This window comes from Lonchura striata, chromosome 30 (assembly GCF_046129695.1).
Source record: "Lonchura striata isolate bLonStr1 chromosome 30, bLonStr1.mat, whole genome shotgun sequence".
In the NCBI taxonomy this organism is placed as follows: domain Eukaryota; kingdom Metazoa; phylum Chordata; class Aves; order Passeriformes; family Estrildidae; genus Lonchura; species Lonchura striata.
The window spans coordinates 5,859,230-5,876,189 of record NC_134632.1 but is presented as its reverse complement, the minus strand read 5'-3'; the positions used below and the strand labels follow the sequence as shown (position 1 = coordinate 5,876,189).

Sequence of the window (16,960 nt, the reverse complement as noted above, 5' to 3'; positions counted from 1 at the left end):
ATCTTAGTGATTCTAATGGAGCCCATGGCATGCAAGGCAATGGGGAGGGTGCCCATGGCCCCCTGTCCCTATGGCCACTTGTCCCCACATCCTGGTGGTGGGGGCTGTGGCTGCTGTTTCTTCTGTCCTGAGGGTGGCAGGGATGGGGCAGCATGTCTGGATGCTGAAGCCATTTGGTTCACATCCCCAAAACAGGGATATATCTACTTACAAATAAGCCAGAGGGGAAAAAAAAGAGTAGTTTCTTAGTGAAAGGTATTGGCAAATTAGGAAAAAACCTGACCCACATGCTCACGTCCAAATATATGAGTGCCAGAACAGCCACATGCACCTCTCACCTCTGTGAATCCTGTAAGCTGGATGAGAGATTCTGCTTCTCATCTGATAAGCCAGTTCCAGGTGTCTCCATTCCTGAGCACAGCACGAGAGATGCACAGGAATGGTTTTGCATAGCTGAGATGATTCTAACAAAAGTCTTTCTACTTCTGGAAAAAACAATTCTTTTCTTGTTTGAATTCATTAAAAAGTAGCAATAAAGCAAATGGGCAGAGAGGAGCAAGCAGAACAACAGCAGGAGAGTGAAGGGGGCAGAGGTTATAGGGAACAGGAGCCAATTAAGCCTGAGAGGAGGAAATTTAGCACAGAAAATGCTCCTCCAGCCCTAAATTGGACTTCAACTCACCAGTGCAAGAGGCCACTGATGGTAGGTTGTCTGTGAGATGTCATAGGAGCAGCATTTGCAAAAGTCACAAGGCGAGAGCAAAGAGCAGCAGAGCACCAGGGAAAGGGAGACAGCTTTTGGGGAAGAGGATAGACCAGATGTGACCTGAAAGCACCATGGCTGGGTGAAGGAAAAGGGCACCAAGGATGTGACCCTTGGAGGCATCACCTGCTCCCACAGTGACACAGAGCTCACCACCCAGGAGAGCACAGCAGCCCCAACGTGGACAAGGTGAGGTCCCTGTGAACAGCCTCCCTTGGAAAGCTCCTATTGTGGAATAGCTTGGCATCACTGCTGACAGGTAGCACTGATTTATAAAGCAGAAATAAATGAGCTTGTTCTGCAATTCCACCTAATTTTGTCTCCCATTTCAATTTGCCATCTTTCAGCATAATGCTGGGTGGTTAATTATGTTTCCATCTTATTTCTTTGATAATACTGCACCTTGTACTGCTCAAAGGGTTTCATTTTACTTTTCATTTCACCTCCTAGCAGAGCTTTACATTTAGTCAGCTTGTAATTTGAGGGTATTTTATGCATTATGCTTGTAGTGTTTGTAGGTAAAATGAAATCCTTGTCTTTTAATTCACTCTCTAATAATTCTCCACCAAATCTTAATACAAAAGACTTTTTTTCCAGAAGACTAATTGAATGGGGTGTAATTATAATATCCAGGGAGATGTACGTTCACTGTGACAGTTTCCTCTGACTAATCACCCCTTGGGCAACTTCAAATCTTGTCTCTGCAAGCTGCACAGATGTGCCGAGATGGAACCTGGCACAAGATTTCCCCTTCAAGATGGGGACTTGGCAGGGTGGATCCGGGACCCTGACATGAGAGCTTGGGGTGTCCGAGCTGCTGATGCAGCTGCAGGGGTGGATTTGTCCTTCAGCGACCACAGCGTGTCACGTGCAGAGAGAAGGGGTCAGGGTGTCCGAGGCCACCGGGGACCATGCAGGTGGCACTGTCCCACTGAGGCAGTGAAGAGACAGGGCATCAAAGTCCTTGTCTCAGCCCGGAGATGTTCCCATCACCCTCTTCCTCAATTTATTGCTCCTGCTAGGAATGTTTGTCTGCTCGGCCAAGGAAAGCATTGAAAATACAGTGAGTGGAAGAAGGGCAGAGGACCAGAAGTTGTGGCAGTGGCATCCTCCCTGGCTGCCCAGGAGCCAGAGGTAGCACCAGCAGTCCTGCAGGCTGCAGCGTTTTCCTTGGAAACCTGCCAGGAGAGGAGCAGCGATTTGCAGTATTTGTGTACTCTGATGGTGTGACAGCAGCGAGGTCAGCACTCAGCAGAGACACCAAGGGGCTATTTCCTCACTAAACTGTGGGCTGCTGTAAGGGAAAAATAAGCTTCAAGGGTGCCTATTATGCAGACAATAAAATGTTTTTATATCAATGTAGGTGTCAAGCTCACCACTTCTGCAGAGTGGATCCTTCACATTATGAGCCAGCTATGAAAATGCTCAGCCATGCAGGGATGTTCCCATCTACAGCCCGGTGTTTCCTACTGCAAATTACAGATTCCCACTCTGTATTCGACAGTCTAGTTTCTCAGAGGGCACAGGATCCAAGTGGGAACCTTAAAATCACAGTCTGGCCTTTGGTAGGGGTAGCATCTTTGGGGACGTGGCACTGCAGCAGTGGGAGCTGCCACATAAAGGTGAAGCAACAGGATAAGAGAAGCTCCCAGCAAAGCATCTTGTAGAAATAAATGCACTTTTCTTTAGGACCACTATGAGCCACTCAGCCTTTGCAGGCAACAACAGGCTCTCCTCCAAAGCCATCATTGCACAAGCTGGTTGGGACTGGAATGGCCCGGGCAGAGTCCCCAGCCCCTTCACCTCGGATTCAGCAGCATGAGAAGCACTCCCAGAGCCTCCCTTTGCTGCTGAGTGAAAAGATCTTCTGCAGAGATTAAAATGAATTTATTGTTTCACAGTCTGGTATTTACATCACATCTGGAGAAGGTATTACATACCCCATTACAAAAAACATCTCAGTAATGAGTCCTGTGCTGGGAGCCAGGGCAAGAGGCAGGTGTCAGCAAACACCAGTGACCCCCTCACTGCCATGGTCCTGACACCATCTCCAGCCCCTCCTGCACCAGCACATCCCCTGCAGTGCTCCAGAGCAGTCCCAGAGCAGGGCTGGAGGTGTTGGTCCCACAGCCCCAGGGTCCCAAGCACTCTGACATCGGGGGCACAGAGCTCATTCTCCCCCATCCTGAGTGGCTGCACCACAGGAAATGGTGTGTCCTGGAGAAGGTCATGAGCTCAGGGCCAGGAGGTGGTACATTTTTCTTTATTTTGGATTACTACAACAAAATCTAGCTTGGTCTGAGGCTCTGTCTGATGCCCCAGACACCCCAAAGCTGCAGACAGAGAGATCGCCTCACACAAGTCTGAAATTCAATTGCAAAAACAAGCAGAAACTCAGTGCCTGGGATCTGCACAGTGGAAAACATTAAAATTGCAACCTGATTAATGCAATTACTGAGAAAGAAGAAACCAGCAGCATGCACCATGGAGACGTCTCACCATCCCTGGGAGTCAACAGGGTGTCAGGCAACCCTCTGACTACGCTGTCACATCTGCTGCATGTGGTCATAGCAGGAAGGTGGTGGGGCAGGGAAAGCCCAGACTCCAAGGGCAGAGTTCCTGACTGCAACTTGGATTCAGCATCTTGGGAGATAGGGAAAGGCGACTCACAGCAAGGATTTCAGCTATTCAGATTAAAGCCCATTTTGGAGGCCTGCTGCCTGTCAGTCTCTGCATTGTCAACCCTTATACAGTGGGAGTATTTTATTTAGGAGGATTAGAAAACAAGCCCATTTCTTGGTTGGTGAATGTGTCCACAGAAAAGGAGGAAACTGTGGAGTGATGGGATTCTGGCAGCTGCACTGGGATCCCTGCCTGCAGCCTCCAGGGAAGCTGGGGTGCAGCAGATGCTCTGATCCAGCAGCTGTCACAGTCCTACTGACGGGTGCAGCGTGGTGGCCCTGGAGCATCCCACCTCTGCAGGCACTGCGCCACATCCTGCTGCTCACGGGAGCACCAGGACCCACAGCAAGGCTGCTCAGCCAGTGCCACGCTGCACGGAGGCTATCGAGTGACCTGTGGAGGAGAGGAGAAATTATCCGATGCTGATCCCAGCTGATTCCCCATCCATGAATTATCAGCAAACAGCCTCAAGAGGTGCAAATAAGATTGGCTCTTTACTTTCATTTAATGGAGTGGCCATTCCAAATGTCACCTTAAGGATGGTTTGTGATTTTTGTGCTCCGGCTGCAGCTCCCACTGAGGGCATAGGGCACTGAGATGCAAATCCAGCCCTTTGGCGCCATTCCAAAGTCACTAAAGTCATCCAAAGTTACTAGAAGTCCTTTTGAAAATACAGATCTGTGTTCCCAAACTGCCAGCTCCCTAAGGAGGACATGGCACCCAAAAGGAGGTTGGCCATGGAGGGGTCTGCTGGATGAGGCAGGAGCGCAGAAGCTCCTGAGTCCTACTCCCATTCCAGATGGGAACAATCTCAGTGAGAATTCAAGACAGCAAAGCCAGAGTAGAGGCTTTGTGCTAAGTTAGTTGCTGGGGGAAACCAATCAAACAACACTAAAAGGGGAAAAAGACAACTAGCTCAATGTAATGCTGTAGCTTCTGGTCAGTGATGGGTGCTCAGGGATGAAGGAACCTTTTTGGATATCCATAAAAACACTTCAGCATGAAAGTGCTTTCTGTGCACAAAAGTAATAGCAGCAATGAAAAAAATCCTGACATTGCTTAATACAAAAATTTTATGATGGGGGATGTGGGGCGAGGAAAATGAAAGCATAAGGAATAATTACACTCAACACTACGAACAATGATTACAAAATTATGCAACTGATTAACTATGGCATATATGTAATTGCTAATGAGTTTGATAAAATTTTAATTACACCTTGTTCTTTGGGGCATTCAGCAAGCCATGAAAATAATAATTGTGTAGTGCTCTGTCACAAATGACTGCCTCAGATGGGGAACAGGGACAGATTCAGGGCTGTGCCACTGGGTTGGGAAGGGCAATGTGTGGCCCCGGAGCAGCGGGTGGTGCTGGGGCAACCTGGACACTCTGGGAGCCCTGGGATGTTACACAGACACACCTAGGATGTCTGCTCACGGTTGAGCCATCCAACACCAAACCTTCTAGCAAGAATGATCAATGGGAAAAGCTCTGGGATCCACTCAGGGCTGTGGTATGCCTGCCAGCCCCTCCAGCACCAGTGACAAGTGCACAGCCCAGACCCTCTGCTCTGCTTCGGTGAGTCATTATCAGTGTGTGCCCTGAAGGATCTGCAGCTCTCTCCTTCCCCACAGAACTGTGGGTGCTCTCCTGACTTTTGCTTGCTTGTCCAGGCTGTGGAAGGCACACCTGGGCTCCTCCCATCACCTGACAGGGAGGTACCTTGGTCGTCTTCACTTTGTTGCCACTGCTGCAGCTCCATCCCGAGAGGTCAGGCAGCACTTTGCATTCCTCCCCGTCGAGACACGGCTCCATCTGGCACCACCACTTCTGCAGCACGATGGAGGCTGGGGGAGAGGAGGGGATCAGCGGCCAGGCTGCAGCACAGGCTATGAGGACCAGCTCTGCCCACCTTTGGGTGACACCGGGAGATGCAGCCCCTCTCTCCAGCACAGCTCACAGCTCAGCCCTGGACAAGGAGCTGCTTGTCACCTTCCTGGCCTCACCTGACCCAACTGCTCCACCTGCCTCCAGAACACCCTGTTTTCTCTCACTATCCAAGGAAAAAAAGACCAGTGTCCTTGCTCCTAGGGAGAGCAGTGCTGTTCAAGAACCTGTTTCAGGCTCCACTTACAGAGCAAAGTGATTGTCTCCTACCACTCTGCCCTAATAGGGTCGTGTGATTCATGGCTCCAGTTTGGGCAACCAGAGTGGGCTCTCTTTGGGAACAATATGACCTGAGCAGCTGGGAACAACAAGAGCCTTCCCTGGTAATTTATTCTGGCATTACTTGGTGTTGCACAGAACTTCAGTCACAGGGCACTGGCTGTCAAACAAATCCATGCTGGCAGGGGCTGGCAGTGCTCCTGATGGCTCTTTGGTCATGGCAGATGATGGCATTCAATAAAACATACCGTTTGTATGATTGGTGCTCCTCACAGGCAAAAATGCTGCATGGCTGGAATCATATTCCTGCTTCCAGCTGTGGCAGCAGGGTGAGGAGATGTGCCAGGGATCGGTGCTGCAGACCTGACCCCAGCACAGTGACCCCAGTAACTCCCCCACAGCACACAGCCCAGGGCTGCACAGAGTGGAGTATGACAGCCACCAACTGAGTCTCCAATGAGAGTGTCCCCTGAATGTGCCCGCTTTCCCACTGCTCTGCTGCAGGATGCCAGGGCAGGTCTCCTCTGTTAATGCCAGGGACATGGAAACCCCACACCTGTTTAAAGGTGAAGATGAGGTCGGGGATTGAAAAGGAAGGGGCTGCACCATGGGGTACTCACCGTCCACGCAGGAGGGAGCCGCTCGTGTTGTCCCTGCCACCTGTCCTGGGAAACAGGAGCATTTCACCGTCTGGGAGCGCTCCTCGATCTTGTTCTTATTGCAGCACCGGTGAGCTGCGATGACTTCGCATGTGCCTGGCTCTACGTGCACTGGAAGAGAAACAGCCACCAGGACATCTCAGAGAGCTCAGCCCATCTCCTGCCCACCGCCCTGGGCAGCCCTGCTGGGGTGAGCTGTGACCAAGGCACCAGGAGAGCCCAGTATGTGCAGCGCTGTCCTGGCCTCTGGAATCGCGCCCGGGGCTGCTGGTGGCATACAGGTGTCTGGGCCCAGCATCTTCCCAGCTCACCTGCAAGGAAAAGTGTGGTGCCTGCTGCACACCTCTTATATCTGAGCTCTTACTCCTAATTGCCCTCACATCCCTGTGCCCACACCACCGCACACGGGCAGGACGGGTTATGCAATCACCATCTCTTTAATTTACTTCATTTACTGCTATTTCATGGTCATTTTCTTTTAATGAACACTTACTTTCATTTCTGTCCATAATAATCACACAATTATTATATGGAATATTTCGTAATAATATCTCTGGCCACAGATTTTATCTTCTCTTTGAAATGCCATAGTAATTCAGCTTTAATAATGAATTCCATTCTTTATGTATACAGAAATGGTAGACTTCGGTGAAAGCTAAAAAGAAAGCAACTCTTTTCAGAACAAACATGACTGTTTTCCCCTTTCTTTATGCTTCATGGGATTTTTCAAATAATCTGAGAAAGAAGTAGAGATCCTTGGCTTTGCTGCCTATGAGCCCACATTCCTATCACACTGTGGTCCAGGACCACAAGGAGTCACTCTTCCAACCCGTGCACCTCACCAGGGAATTTTCCACCCTCAAGTCTCAGTGTTCACAGGTAGTTACAGGTTTGATTCATTTTCAGAAAAGCTTCATTAGCAGAGCTCTTCCCGGGAGGGCTGCCCAGGCAACCCCTCCGCTCCCTTGCAGTCCTGCTCTTCGGCTGCTCATTTTCAGCTAATTTTAAAAGGTTCAGCCGAGGGAGAGTCAGGCAGAACTGAGAAATCGGTCATTACAACCATGCAATAGCAGTTTGCTAACGTGTCAAAGCCCTTTTAATTTGCTCGGAAAGGTGCAGCTCAGAGATAAAGAGAAGTTTGACTCCCTCTGCCTTACTGCAGCTACCTGAGTGTGGGGCACTGCAGCCTCAGAGTCCCTGCCCAGGAAGAGCTGCCTGTGTGGGGCAGGTACCCCACAGCCCTGGCACAGCCCCACAGCCCCTGGCACAGCCCCACAGCTCCTGGCACAGCCCCACAGCCCCTGGCACAGCCCCTGGCACAGCCCCACAGCCCTGGCACAGCCCCACAGCCCTTGGCCCAACCCAGCAGCCCCCTTGGGGCACACACAGCCTCACAGCAAGGGCCCTACTGATGACAGAGCTGAAGAAGCAGCACGCAGCCCCAGGAACCATCTTCCTCTCAGGCCACAAAATACTTCCATTTCCCTGAAGGTCTTGGAACTGTAGAATCAGAAACTGGTTAGGGTTGGAAAGGAGCTTAAGAAACATCTTATTCCACACCCTGCCATGGGCAGGGACATCTTCCACTCAACTAGGTTACTCCAAACCCCATCCAGCCTGGCCTTGAGCACTTCCAGGAATGCGTTCAAGGGCAGTCTATGCCACCACCCTCACAGAGAAGAATTTCTTCTGAACATCTAATCAAATCTTGTCTCCTTCCAGTTCAAAACCATTTCCCATTGCACTGGCCTCTGACCATCCGGCACCCTGCCCTAGGACACGATGCCACTGGAAATTTGCCCCCTCCAGGTACCAGCCCCAGCCCTGGCAGCAGGACACAGTGCATCCCCTTCTCGGGCCATGGCATCTGAGCGGAGGTGACGTGCCCATGGACAGCCAGGTAAGGGCCATCCCAGCTGGCAAAATGCACCTCAGCTCCTACACACCAGATTCATTTGTTTTCCCACCCCTGGCCCACAGGGAACATGAACTACGCCAGCCCCCAGCATTCACGTGAGCACAGGAGCTTGGGGAGATGTAACTGAGAGCAAAGAAACCCCTCTGCCTCAGATACAGTGATTTCCAGGATGTCAGCAGGAGACACTGCTGCTTCCTCACTGCAGAGGAGATGAGCATCCCCACACCAAGGGACACCAGCAGGACAGCAGCGTGAGAGGCTCCCTGCCACACGAGAGGCTCCGTGCCACATGAGAGGCTCCGTGCCACACGAGAGGCTCCCTGCCACACGAGAGGCTCCGTGCCATGCAAGAGGCTCCGTGCCACACGAGAGGCTCCCTGCCACACGAGAGACTCCCTGCCACGCGGGGTTTTCACGTCCCATGCCTGGGAAGTGCGAGCAGAGAGGCTGAGCCCACGTGCAGTGCGAGCAACGGGCTCCAGAGCTCCCTGCAGCTGCTTGTCCTTTTGCTGAGCAGCAGGGAACTTGGAACAAAATGCATATCAGATGGATGGTGTGTTTAACACCGACAGCAGGAAACCTCCCAAGAGCCTGGGATAAGTTCCAGAGCTTCTGGCATGCTTCTCCCTCCCATTTAACTGGTATTTCCCCGCTGGAACCCTTTTTTAAAAGACACAGCTTATCTCGTGGAACCATGAAGGATTGTAAGAGCAAAAGGCTTTTGAATCCTGCCTGCAAAAATAAAATAAAAATGCTGTCCTACTCTGACTGACCTTTAAATGAGCAGCAGAACATGGGATTTTTATGGCATAACCTGAAATGACACATTTGAGTGTCTCAGGGAGCGTGGGCACCACTCCACATGTTCAGTGTAAAATACTGCTTGCTGGTGGAGAGCTACAAAATGAAGAGAAGCTGGATGCATCTAAGTGCCAGGCAATGCCCAGAGAACTTCATTTCCCAAAAGAAAAAAATCCCAGCTGACTTAAATGCCTTTTTACTTCTGCTTCAGGTTGAGTGATGAGCATAAAGGCAAAGACGGCCCTTTGATTATCAGCTTTAGAAGGTGCTGGGGCCGCCTTTGTGGGAGCTGGACCCAGACATTCCAGCCTTGTTCATCACGAAGACCTCACTCTGTTACAAAGGGGATTAAACTGCTGGTGAATCATTCTTCACCAAGGAGTCTCCTATTCTGTTTCCAAGTGACTGGGCTTGATTCATGAGGCTCTTTAAATCCAACCACATTCTGCAGGAAGCAGTGCTTTGCTTGGACAAAGCAGCATCTCCATGTGCTGGGTGGGCACAAGGAATCTCAGGCACATGTTCTGATTTGTGTGCAGGGCCAGGAGCTGGACTTAACGATCCTTGGGGACATCTTCCAACTCGAGATATTCTGTAATTCTATTATCAGTCCTGGTTGCCACAGTCAGATGTGTCCCTGGACAGCAGAGGGTTAGCATATGGACTCTCTTTTCAAGAAATGTTTAAGTTTGAGGTCACAATTAAAGACCTTCCTCTGCTATGGATAATTTTTAGGTGGTTCTACCTGTGAATAAACACAATTCTTTAATGGGATGAAAGCTCTGGATGTATCTGTCCCTCAGCATCTCTGACTCTGAGGGTCTCAAGCACCAGTGACACAGTTATCCCTGTTCAACTCCACATAGAAACAGAACTGCAGCTTCCTTAGAAACAAATGTCACTGCCACTGAGAATGCAGCATTATGTTTCAAACATAACCTCACTGAAAACTGTCCCAAATGCAACAACAACACGGCAGACAACAGGAGGATAAAGCCCATGAACTCAACAGGTACACAAAGAATTCTTGTTTTGAGACCATGGAAACCCAGCCCAAGAGATGAGGCAGTCACAGGAAGTTCTTACAATATAAGGAAAGCAGGATGGGCAAAGAGAAACTGTTCACAAAGACATAGAGCAGGGTCAAACTTTTACGTGTTTGCTCGTGGTCTGCCCTCTTTTCTGTGGCTCAAATTTTCCTGAATAAAAACCACAGCATTTGGTCTGCTGTGGATAAGTCTGTGAGAGCAAAAAATCCCTGACTCTGGGCCTGCTAGCACACAAATCGACGAGCCTGGCTGCTCACGGACAAGTGTGATTTATACATAATTCACAGCTACCAGTACACCTGGGCATCTGCACTTCAAAGCTCAGTGTGTTGCTGCTTTATTAGTCCCAGGGGTGACTCTTCCCCAAAGAAGCAGCTCCCTACAGATGGATACCAGGGAGGAGCAGGGCTCTCTGGCACTGGGATTGGGCAGGTTGGGTGAGCACTTAAGCTGCCAGCAGTGCCCATATCCCAGGTAAACCTGATTCAGTGCTGAAAAGTCATCCCATAAAAAAAAAGTGAAGAGTTTTCTCCCAGTTAGAATCACAGAATGGTTTAGGTTGAAAAGAAGCTTAAAGCTCATCTTGCTCCACTCCGTGCCATTACCAGGGCCACCTTCCACTAGACCAGGTTGCTCAGAGCCCTGTCCAACCTGATGGGGTATCCAGGGTGAGGAGAAGGGAAGGGCAGGTAGCTGCTGACTGATTGGGTGAGGGAGTCACTCCAGAAGATGTGTTTTGGTTTTAAACAATGTGGGTGGGGATTACAGGATTAGAACTGCTTTAACTGTCAGGGAAAAATGACAGAAATAGGACAGGGTCAGGTGTGGGGTCAGTCGAGAGTGAGAATGGCTTCAAATTACCCCCTGTGTGCCCCTTCCAAGCAGAGGCATATGAAGCAGACAGGAGATGCCCTGGGATCCAAGTGTTCACCTGTGCTGCCAGGTACACAGCTCTGCCAGTAACTTCAATACCACCAGAACACCAGTACCACCAGTACCACCAGCATCCACCTCCCCATATGTCCTCCCACCATGCTCCAAGAAGCCCCCAGCCCTGGACCACCAGGTCCCCCCACTGGCCCATCAGGCTCCTGTGTGAGGGAGGATGGGCACAAAGGGCTGAGCACAGCTTCTCAGGTGCTTCTCTTCTCCAGACACAAACTTCAACCATGGGTTCACATAACCCCTCCAAAAATCACATCCATGCCACAAAGCAGCATTCCAACACTCGGAGAGGAAATTTCAAATTCACAGCTGGGAATAACAAATGAACATCTCAGAGCCACAATGATATTTTCCACCAAGACTTTCAGTTCTACATTACTTTACACTTGTTCTATCTACCTAGATGATTTTTGCAACCAGGGCAAAACAAATTTTTATTTCTAATAAGTGGAGTGGAGATGCCCACCTGCTGCTGGTGTGCACCACAGCCTGAAACTCCTCCTCCCCCACCAAGAAATGTGAGACAGAACTTCACCAAGTAGCTCATCCCCATGTAACCCCCACCTCAGGCATCCCATGAAGAGCCCAAAGCACTACCATTATCATGGGGACCCAGATGATTGCACAAGCGTGTGACACATACAGCAAGGATCTTGCTCCCCTACCTGAATGGCTTCTGTGATGATGCGTGGAGGCCAGCGTCAGTCGTCCCCACAGCGTGGTAAGGCAGAGACTGAGCACGAAAACCCATTTGCTCAGGCTCTGTATATCTCTCTCACTCATTCTACCGAAAACAAGAAGAGATATGTGCAGGAACAGGGACTGAGGAGGGCTGGGAGGTGCAGATCTACTCACCAATGTTCCTGCACGCAGTGGTATGACTCCTGAACGTTGTGAGGACTGGGGTGTCTGGCTGTGGGGACATGGCCCTGGGAGATGAAGGGATTCACCCACCACCCTCAGATGACCTCAGACTTCAGCAGCAGCATAGGCCATCTCAGCAGGACAGAAAGAGATCCCACCAGCAGGAGTAGAGGTGAGTGATGGTTACCTTTTACTGGTGATTCACGGTCACATCTGTGCATCTGCCAACCTCAGGTGGGTCAGGTCTTTGCAAGGAGCAGACATTAGCACATCTGAAAGGAGAAAGAAGAACATGGACAGTCATATCTGCCATCAGTGTGAGCCACTGTGTCTCTGGGAGTGGTTGGGGACACCTGGGAGTTTCACCAGCCCCACTTCAGGACACAAACTCAGGTCCATGAGCCTGTGTCCATTGCATCACTGAAACTTCTCCAGGAGCTCAGGGCATAACCCTGCTCACCCCTTTGAACAGCAGGACCTGCAGAGCTGCTCCTGATTTTTACTGAGAGCTGAGAGCACAAAGACAGGTCCTTTATAGTAGGTTATTAAAGCAGATGATAAACACTAAATGCATAGCCAGTGTGTGTGGGAAGAGCCAGAGTAGATAAGCAGCAAGTCATTTCAGGTTTTGCCTTTTCCGTGTGTGGTTATGTGCTGTTATTGTCCTTGCGTCACCGAGGTCCCTTGCAGTGATGCCCAAGGACTGGCATTTGTGACCCACCTGCTGACAAACAGGAGGATGGGCTGATCCTGCTGGATGTCCCGAGGCCAGGGCCCCACAGGAAGCTGAGGAACAGGGCAGCTGATTGCCCGTGGGATGCACAGAGCCCCTGGCAGAGCCAGGACCTGCAGTCTGCTCTCCCAGCGCATCACCTTCTTCTGGGGCCGCTCCTCCTTCCAGCACTGATGCCAAATTCATGCAACCACACACTAAAAACTGTATCAGCTACCCCTGGACACACCGAGAATCTCTCTTGGCACCACACTCGTACCACTCCCACTCCATGCAGCACATGCTGGGAAGAAGCCAAGTTTTACATCATCTAAAGCCCCTAGGGAAAAATGTAAGTCCCAAAGGGTTTTGTGTTTTACTGCTGAGTTCTTTAAATATGCTCTCTTCACTATTTACAGCCACAGCCCTTCAGACGGGAACAGCTCCGGCGCTCCGCAGGCAGCGGCAGCAACAGCGCTGTCACTGCTTGGCGTCAGCCAAGTGACGCAGTGACCTCCCAGCCTCCATTATCACCTGCTGGAGTCCAACCAGGTCCAGCAAACAACTGTGTCCCCCATAAAATGTTAGTGCTGGATCATAACTGACTAACAAGACACCACAAAGACAAGTGGTGGTGACACTGAGCTTGGGCAGTGCTGCCAGGGCCAGCAGCAGCTGCCGGGGTACCCTGCCCTGTGACAAACTTGCACCCACAGTCCTCTCCATGGGCAGCGCAGAATTCCAGCAGTGCACAGGACAAACCCACACCTCTCAGAGAAGAAATCTTCAATTTTCAACCACGTTTGAAATTTCTATCTGCTCTGGACCATGAGACAGTGAAACCACAGACTCCTCTAATGAAGAGCAAGAACACAATATACTGGCATTTTTAATCAAAATGAAGTTATTTGAAGAGGTAAAAAGGACATTTCTTATTTGGAAGCATTTAAAAATGAATTTTCCTGTTTTAAACTGGCATTTCAAAATGAAAAATGCTTCGTTCCAAATTGGTGATTTAAAGTGATATTTTGCACTTTGATTCTCCCATCTGGAAAACAAAAATCAGAAAATGTCATCAAAAGTGTTGACATTTGTGCAGGAAGAAACCAAAGGTATATTGACAAAACCAGCTATTTTATGCTAAAAAGAATTTAGAGGTAAGGAAATACTTCTAATTAATGCTGTGGGATGGCCAGCTTGACCAGGAGCAGACTGAAGAGAGGCTGGCAGCATCCCACTTGCTGTCCTGACTCCATCCCTGCCCACTGGGTAATGAGGGGCTGCTCCTGCCCCAGCCCCTCCATTGCCAGAAAGAATCCAGTATGGCTCAATGTGCAAGAAAACCATTGCTCCTCGAGGTGATGTGACTGGGCTGTAAGAATCTCTCCTGTAAACCCGTATTTAGGTGATCTCTGATGTTCTGGCAGAATATGCTCTGCATGAGTCTTCTCAGAGGGGGATCATACAACAGCTGGTACTGCTGGAGTCCCTTTGGAGACGTGACAGCCCACTGTGTAAATACTGATGTCAGCTCAAAGCATGCACTATTTGCTTAGTGACAAAGCAAACAGCTCTCTCAGAGCCTTCACCTGAATCCAGAGGCAGTGAGTGCCACAGCACTGCATCCAGCAGGGAGTGCCCACACCTGGGGCCACCCTGCCCAGCCACGCTGCGCCACGCAGGAGCCGTGTCCCAGCTGGACAAGCCAGCAGCTGTCTTGCCCCATGATGGGGCACATCTAGCAGCCCAGATGTGAGTACAGCAGACACAATGCTGGTGCAATTTTTGCAACAGTGAGTCCCCAGTGCCAACAAACCTCTCATGTGCCTTCCAGCAGAGCAGCCAGGTCCTCACCAGGAGACCCTGGTTTCTTGGCTGCTGCTCCAGCTCCAGCTCCTGCTTCATGCAGGGAGCACAGCCCAGCTCCCAGGCACCAGGCCTGAGCCCCACAGCACACACCAGAGTCCTTCTGGAGGTGCCCATCCCCAGTTCATGCCCATGGGACCCTCCAGGCCATTTGAGTTTCCAGGAGACATTCCTAAACCTCTCAGCTGGACCAAAAACCAAGCACTCCACTGGCTGCTCCATCCCACAGAGGACAGCAACATGCTCCCAGTGCAAAGTCTATTTAGCTCAGAAAGGCTGAGCTGTTTGCTATAGCCAAGGAAGCATAAATAAATTACTGTGTTATCAATAATGCAATCCACACTGTCCATGTTACACTGGGAAGGGAAGCCACTGAGCTGAGCAGGAATCGTGCTGGTGGCCAGGAGAGCACATGTGGCTCAGGGGAGCAGGAGGACAAGGTGCTCCGTGCTGGCAGAGCTCCCACTCATGCCCAGACTCCCATTAGAAAACACAGCTCCACAGAAATTGCTATTTTGACAGTTATCATCCTCCAGTGTCGTGAGATTACAACTACAAATGTTTGGTCTCACTTGAGATTTTTCAGCCTGGAATGTCAGTGAAATGAATAGTGGTGTTCTGGCACGTCAAAACACTTAATTTTCATTGAAAATCTTGGTATTCTCCATTCTGTTGTGTGCTGTTTGGAATTTTGTGGATTTTTTCACTAACATTTTTTAGCTGCTTTTGCCTTTTGGGTCTGAGCTGCGACCTGAAAGAACTGTCAAATTCCCCAATATCTCAGACTATCAGTCTCAGTTGCAACCAGTGTGTCAAGAGACGATGGTTCCTCTGTGAGGGTCCACATCCCTCAGTGTAGGCACTTGTGGGCATGGACCATCATCCACATGGAGCTTCATCGAGGTTCTCCAGCACAGACACACTACAGGAACAGCTCCCGGACAACGACCACTCTGCCTGTCACAGGACCACTCTGCCAGTCAATTTTCACGGACGTTTTTCTCCTCCTCCATTAAAGCCACATGTGGAATTGTGCCCCTCCAGCCAGGGTCAGCAGTTTGCTGGAGCACAGCCCAGTGTCCCACAGTGCTAACGGGGCTAATGGACAGGCCGCCAAGCCTCTCCCTGCTCAAAAGGGATGGCTGATGAGCAGGAGGAGGAGACTCCTGCTTCCCTGCCTTGGCACCCACAGCATGGACAAACTCATGACTCCAAAGGGACTGGCACAACTCACGCTCTCCTCTGAACCACTGAGCCCATACTCGTGGTGATGGGGCCATCTGACCATGCCCATCCTGTGCCCCTTGAGCCTCCCCGTGAGGGAGCTGGCTCTCAGTGCCACTGCCCTGCTCCAGCCTGGTGCTGCCCAGAGGCAAACCCATCCTGGCTGGAGGAGCTTCAGCAGAGAGAGAGGAACCAAAGAAAGATTAAAGTCCCCCGTCCCATCCTGTCCTGCTCACGGCTTTGGCCACAGGGACAGCTTGTGCTGAAGGCAGCTGCAGTTGGGATCTATGGCCCCTTCCAGAGTAAAGGAGCATCCTTGGCTGCAGAATCTGGGATCTCTCCAGCAGTGCTTTGCCTCCCAGAAAGGCGAATAGCTTCGCAGTGCTGGCAAAACAGCATCCGTGATGAGTCTACTCCCGGAGCTGGTGGCCGGCCAGGGCCCCACCGGCTCCGAGTATCCCCAGAGCCCGCAGGGACCGCGGCCGCCGCTGCTGTCGGAGTCACCGGTAACGGGGAGCAGGGCAGAGCCGGCCCCGTTACAGTCACTGCAGGGGCCCTCCCGAGCCCCTCACCGGCACCGGGGAGCCCCGGCGGGCGGCAGGGGACCGGGACACGCGGGGACCGGGAAGCGACACACGGCGGTCGGGCAGAGCCGGGAGCGCCGGACCCGCGGCGGAGCCCTGGACCGGCATCCCGGGGCCGCCTGCGCCCGCTGGCACGCCGATCCCGGCGGCTCCCCGGCCCTCGTCGGGACTCAGCGTCCCCTCGGAGCGGCGCCGGGCCGGCGCTCGGCACCGCGGCGGGAGCCGCCCCGGGGCTGCCGCCTCCATCCCCCCGCCAAACTTTCCGCACGTACCTGCCGGTGGCCTCGGTGCGGGCGGGGCCCGACGCTGCCCATGGCCGGGGGCCGCTCCGCTCCGCCGGGTCAGCGCCGCCTCCGCGGGCCGCAGCCGCCGGGGGCCGCGGGCATCGCCGGGCGGCGGCGGCGGCGGCGCGGGGCCGGGCGGGGGCGGCGGGCGCGGAGCCGAGCGGAGCCCGGCGGACCCGCTGCCGGCGCGAAGGGGCGCAGCGCCGCCTGCTGCCGCCGTCCCGGGACCGGCCCCGCGATGTCGGGCTGGCACCGGCGCCGGCCGCTGCCGCCGCCGCCCGGGGACCGGCCCCGCGATGCCGGGCTGGCACCGGCGCCGGCTGCTGCCGCCGTCCCGGGACCGGCCCCGCGATGCCGGGCTGGCACCGGCGCCCGCTGCCGCCGCCGCCGGGGACCGGCCCCGCGATGTCGGGCTGGCACCGGCGCCGGCCGCTGCCGCCGT

General features: G+C 52.3%; 1 protein-coding gene across 4 annotated transcripts; it reads right to left on the bottom strand.

Moving 5' to 3' along the window:
- Nucleotides 1-3,010: 3,010 nt before the first annotated feature.
- Nucleotides 3,011-16,610, bottom strand: TAFA3 (TAFA chemokine like family member 3). 4 transcript variants are annotated; one of them, XM_077789096.1, is made up of 7 exons: nt 16,507-16,610; nt 12,036-12,120; nt 11,840-11,913; nt 11,650-11,768; nt 6,233-6,382; nt 5,169-5,293; nt 3,011-3,838 (listed from the first exon to the last, which is right to left on the bottom strand). In XM_077789096.1, the coding sequence occupies exons 4-7, from the start codon at nt 11,765-11,767 to the stop codon at nt 3,827-3,829; spliced, it is 405 nt and encodes a 134-aa protein (XP_077645222.1). In that variant the 5' UTR covers nt 11,768; nt 11,840-11,913; nt 12,036-12,120; nt 16,507-16,610; the 3' UTR covers nt 3,011-3,826. The 4 variants fall into 4 exon arrangements, with proteins under 4 accessions (XP_077645222.1, XP_021395186.1, XP_021395183.1 ...); XM_021539511.2 differs by having other exon boundaries at nt 11,840-11,897; XM_021539508.2 differs by lacking the exon at nt 11,840-11,913.
- Between the last annotated feature and the right edge of the window lie 350 nt (nt 16,611-16,960).